This window comes from Condylura cristata, unplaced genomic scaffold (assembly GCF_000260355.1).
Source record: "Condylura cristata isolate star-nosed mole 26May11 unplaced genomic scaffold, ConCri1.0 scaffold00021, whole genome shotgun sequence".
In the NCBI taxonomy this organism is placed as follows: domain Eukaryota; kingdom Metazoa; phylum Chordata; class Mammalia; order Eulipotyphla; family Talpidae; genus Condylura; species Condylura cristata.
In genome coordinates, this window is record NW_004567122.1 from 29,308,357 (window position 1) to 29,329,121 (window position 20,765).

Sequence of the window (20,765 nt, forward strand, 5' to 3'; positions counted from 1 at the left end):
GGTGCCGCCCGCCCGCCCGCCCGCGCGTCCCTCCGTCCACCTGCAGCAGGCAGTCCCTCCGGCTGTCCGACCCAAAGGCGCCGGCGGAGCCCGAGGTCTGATCTCTTGCTCCGCGGCGGAGGGATTCGTGGAGGCTGAGGAGGCGGCGCTCAGCTTAGGAAGTAGAGGCTGCTACGGCGGCGGCGGCGGCTCGGGCAGCAGCGCATAAAGGGGCCGCCGCCGGGTGATGCGGTGACCGCTGCGGCAGGCTCAGGCGCCGAGTGGGCCCCGGCCCTTAGTCGGTCCTGCCGGACCCGCGCTCCCGAACTCCCGATCTTCTTCGGTCTACCCGCGATCACCGAGGCGGCCTCGCGCCCCCTCGCCCCTTCCCCGTCCCTCCCCTGTCCCCGTCCCCGCCCCGGGGGCCGCCGCCACCCGCCTCCCACGATGGCTCTGAAAAGAATCCACAAGGTAAGCGGCCGACTGTGGGGACGGATCGCTGGGCGGGCCAGCTGAGTAGGTTGCGGCCTGCGCTTCCCGCCGTCGCGTCGGCCGGGCTCACGGCCTCCTCGGACCCGGCTGCCGGCGTTGGCCCAGCTGGGCGGCCTTCACACCCCACTCCCAGTGATGGCGCCGGCAGAGGCCACGGCGCGCAGCCCGCGCTTAGGCCCGAGGTCCGCTCGCCAGCTCAGCGTTCCTCCTCGGCGCTCTTTCTAGGCCCCTCGTGGTATGGAGTCCCAGGGCCTCTTGGCGACCTGGGACTGCTGCGCCTGAGGGCCATTGTCCGGCGAGGCCGGGGGGGGGGGGCCCTGGGGCGTTGGGCGGCCCGATGCACAGAGGTCGAAAGGGCTCGTTGCCCCAGTTCTGTTCTCTTCCAACCCCCCACCCCCCCACCTGCTACCTCCACCGAACTGCCTAGTCTTGGGGCTCATATCTCTGGCAGACGACGGAAGCTTTTTATCCGATCCACAAGTATTTCTTGAGTTCACTTACCTCTGGGCGGTCGCACATTTCTCTCCACTCTACTGTCCAGAAACTGCTAGAGTAGGGAGTTCAGAAGGAAAAAAACGTGATTCTTGAAGGAGGAGGGTTAAGCAGAAGAACCAGCGTTTTATTCCTTAAGGTTGCCAAGTCTTCGGTTTCTCGAGAATGGACTTAATAGAAAAGCTGGTAAACTGGCAAGGTTAGAGGAAGAAACAACATTGAAAACCACTGGAGAAATTACACAAAGTTTTCTTTTACAGTATCTTCACATGGTGGGTTTTAATGCTCATGTTCGATAGGTTCAGGAAGCTTCTGAATTGAGAAATTATTTTGGTAATTTTTTTTCATTAGAAAGTAGTTCTTGCCCTTTCAGATGAGGGTTACACATTTTCTTATTTATACGAAAAATTTCCTGATACTGTATTACAGCATTAACTTTGCTTAAGTTTTTGGGCACCCCCCGCCCCCCTTTAAACTCTTAGTACCCCTGACTATCTTAGAAATGGGAAAGTACCACTAGTGCCAGTTATTTTTGACTACTGGAGAGACTAAACTTTAGTCTCTTTGTAAGTAGTCGTCCTCGGATTATCCATCACGAACGATGATGAAGATTCAAGAAGAGGAGAACCAGTTTTTTCCTTGCCTTAAACTCAATGAAAATGTAGATTGTTAGATGATTTTAATACCTCATCTTAGCAGCTGGTCCTCTTTTCTTTCCTGATCAAGAACCATTTAATACAGTGGTTACTGTATCAGGTCCTACCAACTTAATTTCTAACAAATGATAAAGGGCAAGCTTTAGTGTAAATCTTATACTAAAACGAGTTAGATTATTTGTTAGAAGTTTCAACCTTAAGCAAAGCTGTCTTAAACCCTTTTTTGGGACATGAACACACTGAAGAATAATCAAGTAAAAATATGGGTGTATTTTAAAGGATCTTTGGAGTTACTGGCTTCCTACAGAGACTGGGAAGTTATCAGTTTGACAGTGTACCTGTAGATTATGTGTTCATAAATATTTTAAAATCTGAAGAGGAATGAATATGTGTGATAATTTGCAGATCAAGAACTGTAACCTTTAATCTTTATTTTGATATATGTGGTACAGCGATTTCTTCAGAGAGAGAAACAGCGCTCAAGCATTTCGATCTTAAATACTTGCTCCTAGTAGGAGTTATTTTTAAATCACTACATACTCTAGATTTTCCCTAAATTATGCCTTTATAAAAATTTTAATAAGAAATATCAGGCTTAGACAGTTTGAACTTTTAAAAGTGTATATTAATTTCCCCCCCTCTAATTTCCCCAGAATGTGACTTAAAATTTATTTTTGGTGTAGTAGTTAGATTGTGAACACAAAACATATTTTTCCACTGAACTTTTTGTAAGACATCAGTTTTAAGTTGAAATCAGATTCACTAGGTGTAGATAATACCAGTCCTATTTATCTTCAACCCTAATAATATATTCCAGTTGAATCCCCAAAATACTTGTTCTTAAACCTTCCCAACTATAATTCTCTGAAAAAAAAAATGGTTTTATTTAAATACTCTCTTAATATTGGTTAACATGAATTGCTGTATCTGGGTCCTAATGGAATTTTGCTAAGAAAAAATACTTAGACATATACCTTTTAAATGGAGTTTCTTTGACACAGTAAAACAGTGTTCTCTGAATTTGACAGTCTTTTTTTTTTTGGAAAAAGTGTTTGATGGACCTTATTTTCATAAGCACACTGATCTCCTGAACAATGTTTTATTATAGAGTGTACCAGAGGTCATTCTGAACATCCAGTGTAGTTGTATGCTGGGATTGGGACCCTCTGAAATTGTTTCTATACCAAATGGTCCCAGCCTTCAGGGTTTTGAGGTTTTCTGCTGACTCTTAAGTGTTCAGCTTTGATTTTGATGCTTAAAAGTGTCTGCCTCTAGCAGCACCACCCCCAGCCCTTTTCCAGTTGGTTGCATCTCATCTGTTGTGGGCTGGGAAACAGATCACGGAGCTTATTAAAATTATGTCTAAAATAAGATCCAGTAGGCTCTGAGTGAAGAGAGGGCTTCATGTGTTCTGTGAACTGTGTGGTCTCTTTAAGCTGATCAGAGACCTTTTTTTTTTTTAACTTCCTGTTTTTCTTCTTTACTTTTGTTATTCAGATGCAGGAAGCTTTTTGGTACACTTCAGTACATGATGTTGAAATATAGGGTGAAAAATCTTTATTCATGGCAATGGTTAAAGAGTGAATATCTTGATTTTTTTGCGGAGTTTAAGACAAAGTTAGGATACTAGAAGCACTTATATTGATAGAAAAGTACCTTGTTCATTTTAATTGATAATCTTGCTAACTATAGTTAATATTTTATATGCACAATTTTAATGTAGCATCATCACTTGATTTGTTTTATTTGTGATAGAGATTTTTGTGATTAACTCCTTTCAAAATTCTTCAAGAGATGAAAGATAAAATTCTCAGTAAAATAAAGATTTTGAACTGTAATGGCTAAAAAGACTAGGAATATAACCAAAATGAGCAAAGAGAATTGGGGGGAACTAGAAATTGCACCTTCTATCAAAAGAGGGCAGCTGCTACCCAACTCTCTCCAAATGTTGCTATTGTCAGAATCTGTGAACCCAGTGTTGCCAGATCCTTCCTTTTTTAAAAAGAAACCCTTAAATCCAAATTCTTGCAGCCAATTCAAAAAATTTAAAAGCACACCCTTTTTTTTTTGAGGTGCTAATTTAATGTGCAAATTAAAAATAATAGAATTGAAAAACTAAAAATAACAATATTGGAGTTCATTCAATAAATAATCAGCACTATTATTTAATTGTAATTTAAACTGTATTTTAGAAGCTTCAAAATACTGCTTTATTCTGTAGACAGACAAGATTAACTAGTTTCTCCTAAACTTCTAATTATGGTTATGTGTGAAGTCATAGGGAAAACAATTTAGTAGATAGGTACATGGATACCATACTCAAACTTACATCTTCCTCTTTATTATGTTCTGTTTGTGTTGTGAGTCATCTTTTTACAGACTTCTTTCAAAATGTCTCAGACTGGGAGATTACCAAAGGATATTCTTAAGGATAGGAAAGAAGTTATAGCATTGGAACAGTATTAAATAAACTATTATTATTATTAAATATTATATTAGAAATCTATCATGCATATTATAGTAATACCAGAGGTAATGACTGAATGAGTTCCTGTCAAAGTGATAAATTAACATAGTACAGGGAACTTTAATAAATGGTTGGCTGACAATGACTGAATTTGTTTTATCTTGGAAAGCAGGCATATCTTATTCTAAGAAATTATACTGCTTGATCTAGGTATCTCTAGGATGATAAATGTTTTTTTCACTAGAAAAGTATTCTTCACTTTACAAACACTCATTATACTGAGAAACTTTTTAAGATTTATTTATTTGTGCATACAGGAACTGGGATACAGGCCACCGATGTGGGGGGTGAGGAGATTCATCAGAGACAGGGTGGGACAGGCAGAACTACTGAGGTACACTGCTTGAGGGGAACAGTGGGCGGGACAGAAGAGGTCTGCTGTGCCATGCAGTTCAGCTCCCAGGCTGGGTATAGAGCTTGTGCTGCAGTGGCTATGGATAGCTTCATGCTGTTCTATCTTAACCCCTTGCACCACCAGGGAGGCCCCTGTATTGAGAAACTTTTAATAGTTTTCCCAAATCGCTATTTAAATGTAATTTAAATGGCCCTCATTGGGATTAAGCACAGCACTATGAAGCTACCCACAGCCAAGTTTGATCCCAGGGCAAGGAGAGGACACATATGGGATACCCATATGGTGCAGCAGAACTCTCCTGTCTCGCCCACTGCTCACCTCAGTGTATTTCAGTCAGTATTCCTGTTCTGCTCCCCACTCTGTCTCTGGTGAATTCTCTTATTCCCTCTTCCCACTATAACCCCTGTACCTCTAGCCTTGACCACAGTTTTTGTATGCATAAATAAATAAAAAACAAAATATTGGCCCTCCGTGGTGGTGCAGTGGGTTAAAGCACAGCAATATGAAGCTAGCCGCTTCAGCATAAGTTGGATCGTTGGCCAGGGAGGTGACCCACATGGCATGGCAGACCTCGCCTGTTCTGCCACCTCTGTCTCTGGTGAATCCTTTCACTGCCTCAGCACATCTGGCCTATACCCCAGTTCTAGATGTATAAACAAATAAAAATTGTTATAAAAAAATAAACAGTTCTCATTGAAGAGTCGTTTAATAGATCTAGGTTTTCTTTAAAGTTTGCATATGTGCATTACTGTATTGCTGACTAAGAGGAAGTTTGACAAAGTCCAGTTCTAGATATTTTAGTCCAAAGAGAGAGGACTGCTAAAATATCTTAACCAGTCCCAGGATAGGAATACCTGACTCATGCCTGATGCTGCCAGGAACCTCTGCAGCCCTCATCCCAGAAATGCACGGAGCACACTTGTTTTTTCTGTAGAAGTGAAGTTTTGGTGGTTAGGTTTTCATACTAACCTTCAAATTCATATGAAACCGTGACCTCAGAAAATAAAGTACCATTTGTTCTGGCTTCAGAGACAAGTGAGGTTTCAAGTAATAGGATCATAAACATCTCAGGCTACTGTTTTAGAAGACCACATGACTTACAAAGGCTGGATCAAGAGCCTGGATTTCTTGATTGTGTCCAGTGTCTTTTTCTGGCAAGCCATGCGCATGAATCCAGAGGATGCAATTTTTTTTTCCATTTGTTCGAACAATGGGGTATTTAAACTACTCTAGAACCAGAGGTCTTTCCCCCAACATCATTTTGTTTTGTTGGGGTCTATGATGGCCCTTAAAAGTTTTGGGTGTCCGGGCACTCCCTGGTGGCTCAGCGGGTTAGAGCGCAGCACTGCAAGCTAGTCTCACAGCCACTTCAGTACAAGTTCAATCCCTGTCCGGGAGGTGACCCACATGGCACAGCAGACCTTTCCTGTCTCGCCCTATGCTCTCCTCAGTGGTAGATTTCAGTAAATCACCTGTTCTGCTCTGCACTCTGTCTCTGATGAATCCTCTCATCCCCTCCTACTTCCATCTTCACTACCAAATACATTAAACTGAAACACCATTATCATTTTGTTATACAATAAGCATTTTAAGAATAATATTTTTCTTACATAATAAGAGTTCCTCATTAGGTGCTATATTAAATGTGTTACTGTATATTGATTTCCTTACAGTAAAATGTGAAAATTTGTTTCAAGCAGTTACATAGTAACAGGAAAGAATACAAACTGCTTTAAAAAAAAAAAGATTTATGTATGCATACAAGAACTGGAGTACAGGCCAGAGTTACAGGGGGGTGAGAGGATTCACCAGAGACAGAGTGGGGAGCAGAACAGGAGGATTGACTGAAATACACTACTGAGGGGAGCAGTAGGCGAGACAGGAAAGGTCTTCTGTGCCATGTGGGTCAGCTCCCTGGGCTGCAATCAAACTTTTGCTGCAGTGGCTGTGGAGAGCTTCATAGCGCTGCTCTTTAACCCCCTTTAGCCACCAGGGAGGGCTCCCAAACTAACTGTTTTTTAATATTTATGGAATTAGGCTACCACCATTTTTAAATATCTCAAGAATAGGTCATCTAATTTTTAAAAAATATATAGCTCTGTTTATTTTTAAATATATTTTGGGAGGCTTAAGAATCAAATAACTGCTTTTCATTTAACACATACTTTTATCTACTAGTCCATGGGGGTGTTAGTATATTAAAAATATTTAATAACAGTAGCTTTAATTAAATAACTTTATATATTGAATTATGGCAAGAGGATAAACCAGTAGAGGTAGGTGAACAGGTAGTAATGCCCTTGGCTGAGTGCTGTTTCTATGAAAATAGAAATGGAATTTGATTTGTGGTGTGCAAGTTATTTTAGGTAAATTATTATGTTAGATCTCCAGACCTAAGTAATTATTTCTTTTTTAAAAGATTTATTTATTTATACATACAAGAACTGGGGTATAGGCCAGAAGTGTGGGGAGTGGGAGGACCCACCAGAGACACTGGGGAACAGAATAGGGAGAGCAACGGAAATTCACTGCGGAAGGGAGCAGTGGGTTGAGACAGGAGAGGTCTGCTGCTCCGTGTGGGTAGTTCCCTGGCTGGAGATTAAACTCCTGCTGCAGTGGCTGTGGAAAGCTTCATAGTGCTGTCTTTGACCCTTTGTGCCAACAGGGAGGTTCCTGTATGTAGTTATTTCTTAAAAACATTAAAGCTAGATAAACTGGGACAAAAAAAAATTTGGTCATCTTCATATCAGTAAGTCATGAGAATTTCTGTTGTGATTGAAATAGTCTTACTAGATCCTTCTCACAATCATTTTCCTTTCATTTTCCTACATAAAAATGTTTTCTTTCTTAACTCCTTCCTCCTGAATTCTTTATTCTTTTTTGGAGCCCCAATAGAAATGGCTTCTCTGTGAAGCATGCCCCAGGCATGCTGGCATTGGGGTTCCACTACAGAACTATTTCTTGGTAGATAGACTTGATTATGTTCCTTTTGTCTAGATGGGACTCTTCTGGGCAAAGTCCCTATCTTATTCATTTTATTTTCTGTATCTGATGTGTAATAGGCACTAAGTTATTGCCAACAACATGGCCAGTGCCAGCACACCAGGTGGTATGATGGAAAGTGAGAATTTTGCAACAATGTACCTATTGAGTCATGTATTCTAACCCTGTGGTTTTAGGCAAGTTACTTCACTGATTTTTCTTTACCCACAGCTTCATTGTCTATATAGTGGGGCTAGTGCATGTATACTCCATAAATCTCTGGGAAATGATTAGAAATATTAATATGGACTATCTGAAGGGTAGTTTTAAATATTATCAGTGTATTTACTCCCCAGCAGTGCAGACCTATGAGATTGGTAGAATCTTGACATCTTTGTTGTCTCTGCTAAGTATCTGTTTAGCATTTCATTTCTTTGCCACTCTAACCAAAAAAAGAAGAAAACCCCGATGTTATAAAAGTAGTATCTTGTAATATTTCTAAATGGAAAAAGGCATCGAATTCCAAATTTTTTCTTCAGCAAACTTCAAAATACTGTTATTTAACATGTGGTATTTTTGTAGTTCTAGAAAACAAATTTCTTAACATCTTAGAAAGTGGCTGTACTTTGACCACTACCTGCAGAGCATCATGCTCTAAAGAGTGATAGTACTCCTTTGCCAACTTCTCAAGGGTTTATATCAGGTAAAACATTTTAAATCAAAATTGACTTTTACAGAAGCCATAATGATCCCAGTTTTAGAAATAGGTATTTTAAAGTCACGTACTAATGGATTTGCACAATTTTCTTTAAATGGCTTACTTATAGTATCTATGTTAGCATAGTGTTGCTGTAATAAATTACCTCAAGTGGTTTAAAACCACAGAAATCTATTGTCTCATAATTTTGGAGACCAAAAAGTAATAGGCGGGTATAATTCCTCTAGAGGTATACTGTGAGATAATCCTTCCTTAGTTTGTGTCTTCATCACTCCAATCTCTGCTTCCATGTTCATAATACTGTATCCTCTGTGTGTGTCTTTTCTTTTGTATCTTATAAGGAGTCTTGATACTAAGTTTAGTGCTCATCTTGGTAATTCAGGATGATCCTATTTCAAGTTCTTTAATTACTTTTTTCCCCAAATAAGGTAGCATTCATAGCCCCAGGAATTAAATGTACTATACCCAGGAGGAGGGATTTGGGGGGGGGGGATAGGAGGCAGTCAATTTACTATGCCATCTAATTACCATATATATATATTTAAAAATCTATTTATGCATACAGAACTGGGGTACAGGCCAAGCATGCTAGGGTGGTGAGAAGATTCACCAGAGACAGAGTGGGGGAGCAGAACAGGCAGATGGACAAAATACCTTGCTAAGGGGAGCAGTGGCCAAGACAGGAAAGGTCTGCTGTGCCATGTGGGTCACTTGGGGCGGGGATCGAACTCACACTGAAATGGCTGTGGCCGTCCTAACCCTTAGCACCACCAGGAAGGGCCCTAATTACCATATGTGACTCCAGTAAATTGCCTTTGGACTTTTCTGCTTTTTTAAATTTTGGAACGATCACAAACCTACAGAGAAGTTGTGAATACAATACAGTGGACTTTTTAACCCCCCTTTTAACCATTTCAAAGTTGTCCACATGATGCCTCATCAACTCCAAATACTTTAATGTTTATTGCTTACAACAAGGATATTGTACTTCATGGTCACAATACAAAGAGCAAAATTGGGAAATTTCCATTTAGCTCCCACTGATCTCTAATCTCAGGCCCTATTCGAATTTTGCCATTTGTCCAGTAACATCTTTTATAGGACAGGATCCAGTCCAAAGTTAGTCATTGCATTTACTTACCTGTCTTTAGTCTATTTTGATTTCCTAATCTTTCCTTGGCTTCGTGGTTTTTAAAGACTGTAGTCTAGCTGTTTTGTAGACTTTCTCAGTACAGGTTCATCTCCTTGTCATTAGGTTTTTGAGGTCATACATTTTTGGCAGGAGACTCACAGAAGCAATGCTGTAACCCTCTGTCTTTGCAGTCTATCAAGTGGTACATGATACTAGATTCTTTTTCATTGTATCCTGTCAGGTGGTATGCAGTTTCAGTTTGATTCAGAGAATTACTTAACTTGAGGTGATGCTTACCAGGTTCCCTACTACATTTATTCTCTTTACCTTTATAATTGATTTATTGAGAGCTACTTTGAGACTATATATTCTTATTTGTATTATATTTATCAATACATTAGTATTCTCAAACTTGGCTGCTAAAAACTTTTATTGTCACAGTAACTGAAAATGAAGAATCAGAATGACTATAGTTAGGTGGTTCTAGCTCGAGTCTTTTTTGAGGTTACTGCCTAGCTTTTGCCTAGAACTGCAGTTCTCTGAATGCTACAGGATCTCAGTCCAAGTTTACTGTGTGATTGCTGACAGATTTCAATTCTTTCTAAGTTGTTGGAACTAAGGGCTAAACTCTTTACCACCCTATGTTGGTTTTTATAGACTGTACTTAACACATAACAGCTGCCTTCCCCTGAATTGTTGAGAGATAAACAATAACAGCCACAGTATCTTTTATAATCTAGTCTCAGAAGTGACAACATCTGCCATATTCTTTTGCCCTCATAGACTACCCTTTGTATAACGTGTAAGAGAGAACTATACTAGGATACAAGTACTAGGAATCAAGGATCGTTGGGAGTCATCCTGGAGTCTGGATACCATACTTAGGCTCAAATTGTTTCGCTTATTTTAAATTTGTATTTGTGTGTACTCATGATTTCCTATTTATTCAGGTAGGTTATAACAACTTTTTTTTTTTTTTTTTTAAGATTTACTTATTTACAAGCCAGAAAGAAAAATACTGGATGGTTTCATTCATAGCAGGAGCATAAAGGACCAGGGAGAAAATAATAATGAACAACTATATACCACAGAAATTTTACAGGGGTGGAATGGGGAATGGGATCAAAAATGGTGGTGGGGCATAGTGGGAGGAGTACAAGAACAGACAGATTTACTGGAATACACTGTTGAGGGAAGCAGTGGGTGGGTCAGGAAAGGTCTGCGGTGCCATGTCGGTCACTTCCCTGGGATATGTGTGTGTGTGTGTGTGTGTGTGTGTGTTTAAAAAGATTTATTTATTTATGCATACAAGAACTGGGATACAGAGCAGAGTATTGGGGGGGGGGGTGTGAGAGAGGATTCACCAGAGATAAATTGGGAGCAGAGCAGGCAGATGTACTGAAATACACTGTTGAAGGGAGCAGTGGGCAAGACAGGGGAGGTGTGCTGCGTCGTGTGAGTCACCTCCCTGGCTGGGGATTGAACTTGTGCTACAGTGGCTGCAGAGATATTCATAGTGCTCAGATTTACCCCTTGTGCCACCAGGGAGATTCCCCCCCTTCCTCCCATCTATGACATTTTGTCTCTAGCCTATTTTTAGTGCAAAAGACCATAATTTGGGTTTAGTGTTAGTATTCTGAGACTTGATAACTAGTAACCTGTATAAATTGGTCTCCATTCTTAGAAATTGAAGACAACTTGCAGTGCTGTGCTTTAAACTGCTGTGCCACTAGGGAGGGCCATTTTTTTTTATTATTTCTGGTCAAGTGATATAAATAACCTTAAATGGACAGCAATATGGTCTACTATTAAACTCAATGATAAAATATTGTGTTGAAGCAACACAGGTGAAGTAGAGGAGGTTCAGAAAATTAAAGATCCTGAATCTTAATTTTTATTATAAAATATTTTATGTATGCAAATATGGCCAATACCCATGTACTTATTACCCACCTTAAAATTAAGACCATGCTAATTTACCGTTAGTGTTATAGTTGGGATTAATAGCTTGTTGGCAATTTATGAGATTGTTGTCTTTGCTTATTTAGAAATGCTGTGATTTGAATTGTAGCTGCCTTGTAGATGAGGAGCAATTATTGTAGAACCTCCCCTACTTCATCTGTGTTGCTTCAACACAATATTTTATCATTGAGTTTAAAGTAGACCATATTGCTGTCCATTTAAGGTTATTTGTATCACTTGCTTAGAAAAAACAAAAAAATGGCCCTCCCTAGTGGCACAGGGGGTTAAAAAGCACAGCACTGCAAGTCAGTCACAGCTGCTTCAGTGGGATTATCATTGCTGGCCCCAGAGGTGATCCACATGACCCAGCAGACCTCTCCTGATCCACCCTCTGCTCCCCTCAGCAGTGTACTTCATCTATCTGCCTGTTCTACTCCCCGCTCTTTCTTTGGTGAATCCTCTCACCAGGCCTGTACCCCAGTTCTGTATGCATAAATAAATATATTAAAAAAATAACAAACAAAAAAACACTTTGATATTACTGCACTTACCAGGAGTATATTTATACTTCTGAGCTCTTTTAAACTATTGAATTGCCGTATTTAGTTTATCCATCTTGAAGTTATCAAGTGATGTATAGTATTGTGATTAACCTTCTGTGATTACCAATGAAGTTGAACATCTTCCTCTTCATGTGCTTATTGACCATTTGTATATCTTTGGAACAATGCATATTTACCCATTCTAATAGTCAGTTGTGTTTTCATTACTATGAGCGTTCTTGATATATTCTGGATATTAACTCATCAGATATATGATTTGCAAAATTTTCCTCCTACTTTGTGTGTTGCCTTTTTATTTTTTGTTTTTGTTCTAGTGATAGTATTCTCATGAATGTGAGATGGTTAATTTTTATGTATGGTGTGAGGTGTAGGGGGTTTAAGTTCATCTTTTGTATGTGACTAACTAGTTGCCCCAGCACTATTTGTTGAAGAGACTCCCACTGAATTGTTTTGACAGTTTTGTCAAAAACCTGTTGGCCATAGATGTAGGAGTCTATTTCTCTGCTCTCTGTTATATTTTGTTGCTTTTTCAGTACTACTGTTGATTCTGCCTTTTTGTGCCAGTACCATATTGTCATGAGAAGTTGGCTCTGTATTAAGTCTTAAAATCAGAAAATGCCTTTCAACTTTGTCCTTCAGTTTGTTTTGTCTCTCTTGGTCCTTTGCATTTCTATGAATTTTAGATTCAGCTTGTCATTTATGTGAAAAAAGAAGGTGGAATTTTGATGGAGTTGCATTAAATCTGCAAATCAGTTTGGCTATTGTCAGGACTACTCACTTTCCATTTTCCTTCCTTATGTTTCATTTACTTCAGACTCATTTTCTCAATTAAAAATATATATATATATATTTGGTGGCCCTCCCTGGTGGCGCAGCGGGTTAAAGCACTGCACTGAGAAACTAAAGCCACTTCCTCATGAGTTCGATTCCCGCCTGCCCCGGAGGTGACCACATGGCGTGGCAGACCTCTCCTGACCCGCCCGCTGCTCCCCTCAGCAGTGTACTTCGTCCATCTGCCTGTTCTGCTCCCCACTCTGTTCCTGGTGAATCCTCTCACCCTCCGCATCTCTGGCCTGTACCCCAGTTCTGTATGAATAAATAAATAAATCTTTAAAAGATATACATATATATATATATACATTTATTTGTTTATGCACATAAGAACTGGGGTAAAGGCCAGAGGCGGGGGGGTGGGGGGATAGAGTTCACCAGAGAGCTGGGGAGCAGAACAAGCAGACTAACAAGCACACTACTGTGGGGAGAGGTGGGTGGGTCAAGAGAGGTCTGCCACACCATGTGGTCACCTCTGGGGTGGGGGTCGAACTCATGCTGAAGTGGCTTCAGCTTCTCATTATTTGTTTATGCACATAAGAACTGGGTTGTAAGCTAGAGGTATGGGTGGTCTCTGTCACCAGAGACAGATTGGGGAGCAGAACTGGCTGAAATACACTGCTGAGGGGAGGAGTGGGCAGGACTGGAGGTCTGCTGTGCCACGTGGGTCAGCTCCCTGCTGGGGATCAGACTAGTGCTGCAGTGGCTTTAGAGCTGTGTCTTTAACCCCTCTGCACCACTAGGGAGGATCTACAATGTTTGTTTTAAGAATATTTTTTTTTCCATAAGAATATTGCTTCCCCCACAACTGAGGTGGAAAAAAAGGCACAAAATGATGTAAAAATAAACTGTTATATTGATAAAAAAAAATATTGCTCTCCTCACCCCCATAGAAACTTAAGGGTATTCCATGATAGGTCATTTGTTTTTTGTTTTGCTTTACTTTTTCTGTCTCTGCATGATTTATTTTCTACTGCTGCTTCTTTTCTCCACATAGTTCTGTTCTTTTTTCATGTTGAAGATGAATGGGTAGATGACTGATTACTTCATTGTCAGTTTTGTATACTTACTTACTTAAAGAGTAGAGCACTAAAATGCTGATTGGAAGGTATGAATATTTGGGGGTGAGGTTTGCCAACTGTGGAATTCAGTTGGTTTTGCTGACTGAGCTGTTTCTCTGGAGTGTAACCACTCATGTCAGTAAATTGTATAGCTCTTTATTGTATGTTATGGTTTCCTAAGAAGGATCTTTTAATCTCCCTGTAGTACAGACTAGTCTTCCAGAACCTTCAGGAACAAAGTATAGATTTAAATGTTCACTTAATCTTGTTTAGATTAAACCTATAATGTATTGCTAGGGTGGAAGGGTATTCACTGGAGAAGTCTGGAGTCAGAAGTGATATCTAGAGGTCACTTTAAAGTTTGTTTCCAGGTTTTTGTTAATACATGCCCATGCATCAACTTCTATACATACATGTCCATGTATGCCATACATACATCTCTCTTAGTTCAGTAGAAATGTTTGATTACAGAATGTGAGCCATTTCATTTTTGTGAAATATTGCCACATTGTCTTCCAACATTTTTAGACTCCCAACTATAGGATATGAGAATTCCTAATTGATTTTTAAAAATCTTTCTTATTGTGATTGTAACACTATAGAAAAATGTCAAAATGACTATCTGATAAACTTTGATGAAGTTTTCAAGTACTAGGCATTTTATGAGAAATTCCTGGGCCTCCCTGGTGGTATAAGGGGTTAAGTCTCAGCACTAAGAAGCTATCAGCAGCCACAGTTGATTATGACCCCCAGCCAGGAAGCTGACCCACAGCAGACCTCTCCTTTGCAGTGTATTTCTGTCTGTCTGCCTGTTCTGCTCCCCACTCTGTCTCTGGTGAATTCTCTCATCCCCTACCCACAATAAATAAAATAAATCTTAAAAAAAAAAAGTGACTCTGTCTTTAAAAAATAAAAGGAAAGAAATTCCCCATGTTCTATCACTTATCATTTTGTAGTCTTTCTTACACAGGTCTTCCATACTCATTAGCTTATTTAAAACTCAACCCCAGATGTCATATTTTATCTGTAAATAATTTAGACTATATTACTAAAAGATAAGGCAGTGGTTTTCAACTGGGGGCAACTTTGGCATTATTTGTAGACACTTGGTTGTCACAGCCAGGAGACTACTGGGTGCTATTGATACCCAGTAGATGGAAGCTAGAGAGTTGCTGAACATCTGACAAAGCGTAGGACAGCCTCCAGCAACTAAAAAGTATCTGGCCAAAAATGTCAGTAGTGCCTAGATTGAGAAACTCAGAGATAAGGAATCTTAAAATCATACACACAATTCAATTATCACTTCTAAAAATATGAGTAGTAATTTCCTACTATCAGCTAATCAAGTTTAGAATTGTTTTCCTTTGAAATGAAATGAAATTTTAGTCTTTGCTGTTGATGGCTTTAAAATTTTTGCTAACCTATATGTATATAACTTTTTTCTTACACCTTTTTGTTGAACAGTCTCCTTCCCTGTGTACTATACACATTCTCTAGATACTACTGATTGTAGCCTCATCTTAAATGGACTTGCATACAGTCCTTCTGCTGTTAGCCTTATTTCCAGGAGTGGCGTCAGATACCAACTTCTGACCCTTTGTAAATTTGGTTTCTTCTCAAGTTTTCCTCCGAATTAGGATTTATCTTGGGACTGCTAAATTACTCATCAATCTAGTTTATAAAAAATTTACAAGGGCCTTTTCCTGGTGGCACAAAGAGTAAGTCTTAGCATTCTGAAGCTATATGCAGCCACTGTAGCATGAGTTTGATCCCTGGCCAGGGAGGTGACCCACATGGTGCAGCAGACCTCTCCTGCCTCAACCTGCTTGCGCCCCTCAGCAATGTATTTCAGTGTACCCACCTGTTCTGCTCTTCACTCTGTCTCTGGCCTACACCCCAGTTCTTGTATGCATAAACAAAATCTTTAAAAAAAAACAAAAAATTTTCTTCTTTAATGTCAAATTTTATTGATAGACCATTTCTTTATAAAACTATACATGTAATGACCCTCCCTGGTGGCGCAGCGGGTTAAAGCACAGCACTAAGAAGCTTAAGCCACTTCCGCATGAGTTCGATTCCCGCCTGCCCCGGAGGTGACTACATGGCGTGGCAGACCTCTCCTGACTCGCCCACTGCTCCCCTCAGCAGTGTACTTCATTAATCTGCCTGTTCTGCTCCCTGCTCTGTCTCTGGTGAATCCTTTCACCCTCCGCATCTCTGGCCTGTATCCCAGTTCTGTATGAATAAATAAATCTTTTTTTAAAAAAACTATACATGTAATTTTGGGAGCACACCTTTATATCTCAACAAATGGACATGATTCACTCATCTACCAACAAAATTTTCATCTACCACCACTATGCAATCACATAATATCTATCTTCTCTTTTATCCCCTCTTATATCACCATATTTTTCAAGAGTCAGAGATCAGTATTTTTGTTTTCTTTGGTTAGTCAAACTATTAATATCAGGTACCCTGCTAAGGGAAATGCAGGAGGCAAGATAGGAGAGGTCTGCTGCATCATTTGTGGGGTAGTTCCCTGGCTGGAGTTTTGAACTCAGTACATAGCAGTGAGCCTTCATAACCCCTAGGCCACCAGGGAGAACCTATATTTCTTTGAACACTGTTTTATAGGTCCTTCACCTCCTATATTTAATATTTTTTGTTGTATTTAATATTTTTTGTTGTGATTGTAAATGAATGTTTTCTTAGTTTTTCTTTCCTCTGATTCAGTTTGAATATAGAATTAACAGATTTTTGTATACTGATTTTATATCCAGCCACTGTACTGAATTTCTTTTCTTTTCTTTTTTTTTAGGTTTATTTATGCATACAAGAACTGGGGTTTAGGCTAGAGGTGTGGGAGATGAGAGGTTTCACCAGAAACAGAGGAGAGCAAAATAAGTGGATTGACAGAAATATACTGCAGTGAGGAGCAGTTGGTGAGACAGGAGAGGTCGGTTGCACCTTGTGGGTTAGCTCCTTGGCAGAGATTGAACTAGTGCTACAGTGACAGCTGATAGTTCATAGTGCTGAAACTTAACTAACCCTTCCGCCACCAGGGATGTCCACATTTGTTTATTTCTAGGAGATTTTTGGTGGAGTCTTTAGGACTTTCTATGTATATTATCATGTAGTCTGTGACTAGTGATAGTTTTGTTTACAATCTGAATTTCTTTTATGTCATTTTATAAAAATAATTGTCTTCTGGTGGATCCTGTCATTCCCTGGCCTATACCCCATTTCTTATATGCATAAATAAATCTCTTAAAAAATAGATTTTAGGATGTAAATGTTCTAAAAAGCTATATATGTGCTACTATAAACTATTTTTGTACTATTAAAATATAGTATTAGTAGACTCTTGAGTCTTTACCTTGTAGTCTTTAGGTTTTCCCTAGAAGACTTTAAAAGCCTAAAGACCAGGCAAGTGGCTGTCATATGATTGCCTGTCTTTTCTGGAACATGTAAGATAATATTGAATCACAGAAAAAATTTCATACTACCACTTTGCGGCTTTGTTCCCACTGAGACTTGCTTAACTCATGGTCTCAGTCGTACACATGTATTAAGAACTTGAGACTAACTAGGCTGTGCCTTTTTATTTTTTTATCTCAATTAATACTTTTCCTATTATTCTAAAGAACATTTTAGAATGTTTGCTGTGCTTGCTGCTGTTTCTTGTTAGTCTGAAAAATTCTGCCAGAATTCTCAGCTTGAAACTGGATTCTGACTTTAAAAAAAAAAAAAAAACTTGTATTTTTTGTGCTTTGCTTCATCGTGAGATAGCTTTGCAAATAGGTAGCCAGTCATCTAGCACAGTAAATTTTAACAAATTGCTTTATTCTTGGTGTACCTTTACTTACTTTGCATCATAAAGGCTGTCATTCTACAGTAAGACTGATTTAGCTGTGGGCAGAATTATTTTGATTTTCCTAAGTTATTGGGGGACTTGTAAAACAGAAGCTGATGGCACTTTGGAAAGAGTGAAGAGTAAAGTTCATGAGAAGCATTACTTTTAAGTTTCAAGGATTTACAGTTTGTATTTCAAAATACCAGAATTCCAAAACGGGCATATGTTGCTTACTGAAAATAGTACATGTGTGCTTTTTGGAGGATGGGAGCATAGTTTTTACAGGGTGTAATGGAAATGGGATGTCATTTTTACTTCTTTGAGGTCCCTATTATCCTGTCACTCTAAGTAGCAGATAGATATACTAAGATGATAATATTCAGTCACTCTCCCCCAGTTTCTCAGTATGGAATATAATACATGGTGACTAGTGTTACAGAAAAGTGTGGCAGTGACCCTACGAAAAGTTCACATGTGTTTTGTTTGTTATATAGCTGAGTGAATCACCTGGGTTTGAAGATCCTGGTTACCCAAAGTAAGGGGACCTCTATATCTACCATTTCAGTTTTTTCTTTGGAGAATGGTAGAATCTTTTAGGATAGATGTTTATTAGTTCTAAGAGTGATTCGCAGGAAACAGCTTTTTGTCCCTTTTGGCTTTGGTAATGCTGTATTTTCCTAACATTTTTGCACCTCTGTTTTGTACAGAAGTTGTCTTATAGAATAGTTGTGATTTTCCTATCCTAACTTTGTCAGTTACTCAGTCATTTTCTATCTTGGCTCCAACTGAAAAAATTCTAAACTTGTATTTTGTTGGGTATCTGATTTGTCACAGCAGGATCCGATGTCAGAGAATATTGTCTTTCCAAGTACCTTCTTTGAATTGAAGATGACATAATTGAAAGATGTACCATTATTGTATATACTACTAGAAAAAGAAAATAAACTTCCAGTTAAACTGATAGACCATTGATTATATACTATGCAGTTTGATTTCAAGTATATTAAGAATAAGTGTTTTGCTATCAATGAGAAGTGCTGTTATCTTTTTCTAGGTATTTAGAGTGATTGTATTTTTTATTTAGTTGTGCATACAGGAACTAGAGTATAGGCCAGAGGTGTGTGGGTGTTGGTGTTGAAAAAATTCGCTAGAAACAGTGGGGCACAGAACGGGCTAATGTACTGCAATAGACTGTTGAGGGAAGCAGCAGGTGAGACAGGAGATGTCTGCTGCACCATGTGGGTCGGGTATCAAACTCAGGCCCTCATGCTGCGGTGGCTGGATATAGTTTGATAGCAGTGAGACTTTTTAACCCCCATGCCACAGGAAGGCCCTGTCCGGATTTTAATGTAAGTATTGAATACGGCCCCACTGTGTGTAATTCTAACTATCTGTTCTTCAACAGATATTTACCGGGCACTTGCATGAGTTGTGCATTATGCAAAAAATTGAAGTCAGACCTCTGTTTGTCATTGGATTGAGACTTACAGTCAAAGGACAACTTTTAAGTGAATCCTACATATGCTTGGAGATGGGGAGGTATGGAGATATTCCAGGAACACTTGAACTAGTTGAAATAAGAAAATTAATGAATTAAAGTTTTAAAATGAATGAATTAATATTTCAGGTAGTTAAAACAAAAGCCTAGGAAAGAGTTTTAATCTTTAGTAAAGATACAGTAAACTAGCATAATAAATAACAAAGATATGTAAATAAAATATCAGAATTTTGTTTTTAATTATAATCAGAATATTTCCATGTAAATGGGGGCTGCTCAAGTACTCAAAGAAATTCCTTTTTCTCTGGAGTTATTCGGTCTTACCCAAAACAAATTCTACAGTTAAATCTCAGTATATTCGCTATGTCACTATAAACCAGCTATCTATTTTCTAAAACTATAGGCCATTCTCTTCAGTGCAAGATATGAGCAGCTGTTTGGGTTGGTGCTGTGTTAGGCATGCATCACTCATTTAGACATTTGAGTGATTCTTAGGTTCCAGTCTCTGGGAAATGCAGTGAAAAATATGGTATGATATACCTTGTCTCTCACTTCATGAACATTAAGCATTCAAGAATAAAGATAAACACAGAAGTTAACTTTGGTAGTTATAGATACAAAAAATTGACCATGAAATACGACTACTACATACAATACTAGATTTATGTAGTAAAATCAATAAATAATATAGTTGAGGAAAGGAGGGGCTATCCTAGGAAATGAAAAACAGGATTAGAACTGTTGAGTGTTACTGTGTTTTAAAACTATGCTATTGTGAAGACAAAAATAAATTGTAATCTAGCTTTACCAAAAATTTATTTATTTATTTTAAAATAGTTATGCATACAAGAACTGGGGTACAGGGGGTGAGGGAGATGAGAGGATTCGCAAGAGACAGTGGGGAGCAGAACAGGCAGATATATTGAAATACACTACTGAGGGGAGTAACAGGCTGGTCAGGAGAGGTCTGCCACGCCATGTGTGTCACTTTCCTTGCTGGGGATTGAACTCATGCTGCAGTACTAGCTTCATAGTGCTGTGCTGTAACTTTTTGCACCACCAAGGTGGCCCCCCAAAATTAATTAAATGGTTTCTCCTTTGTGGTAATTATCTGCATGCCAAGCAAATTGAATGCCTTTGTAACTCATCTGCAATTTATTTTATGAAAATACAAATTCCAGTTTGTTACATTTAAAACTTACTTTCCCTTTCGTCAATCACTTCTTGTTTCAACCCTCTGCCCCTTTATTAAAGTTGACCTGGTTGTGTAATTCACCTGATTAAAGTGACCAAAGAAATAATTTTCTTCATATAATTCTTTGAATTCCTTGTTTTACCTTAGGGCAATCAGGTCTCCCTGTTATACAGAAGTTTAAATCACATTTACTTTGCAAATGTAAATATAAAGCATAGTATAAGCTTGCAATATTTCTCTAAATCTTGTAGTACAACAGATTGTATTATAAAAGTGACACTTTGCTATATTGTGAGGGCATACAAATTGCCTTTTTAGGACCTCCCTAATGGCCTGGGAGTTAGGTCTCAGCACTTCCCCTTTACCATACCTGACCCACATGGTGCAGCAGACCTCTCCTGTCTGCTGCTCCCCTCAGCAGTGTATTTCAGTACATCTGCATGTTATGCTCCCCACTCTGACTCTA

The 20,765-nt window shown here is 39.2% G+C and overlaps 1 protein-coding gene across 1 annotated transcript in view; it reads left to right on the top strand.

The window, feature by feature from the left end:
* Nucleotides 1-14: 14 nt before the first annotated feature.
* The window catches only part of UBE2D2 (ubiquitin-conjugating enzyme E2D 2), a 41,840-nt gene continuing 21,089 nt past the window's right edge, over nt 15-20,765 (top strand). Inside the window, exon 1 of the mRNA XM_004686792.2 lies at nt 15-450. Within this exon, the coding sequence (XP_004686849.1) occupies nt 427-450 (24 nt within the window). The 5' untranslated portion in view covers nt 15-426. The remainder of the gene's footprint in view (nt 451-20,765) is intronic.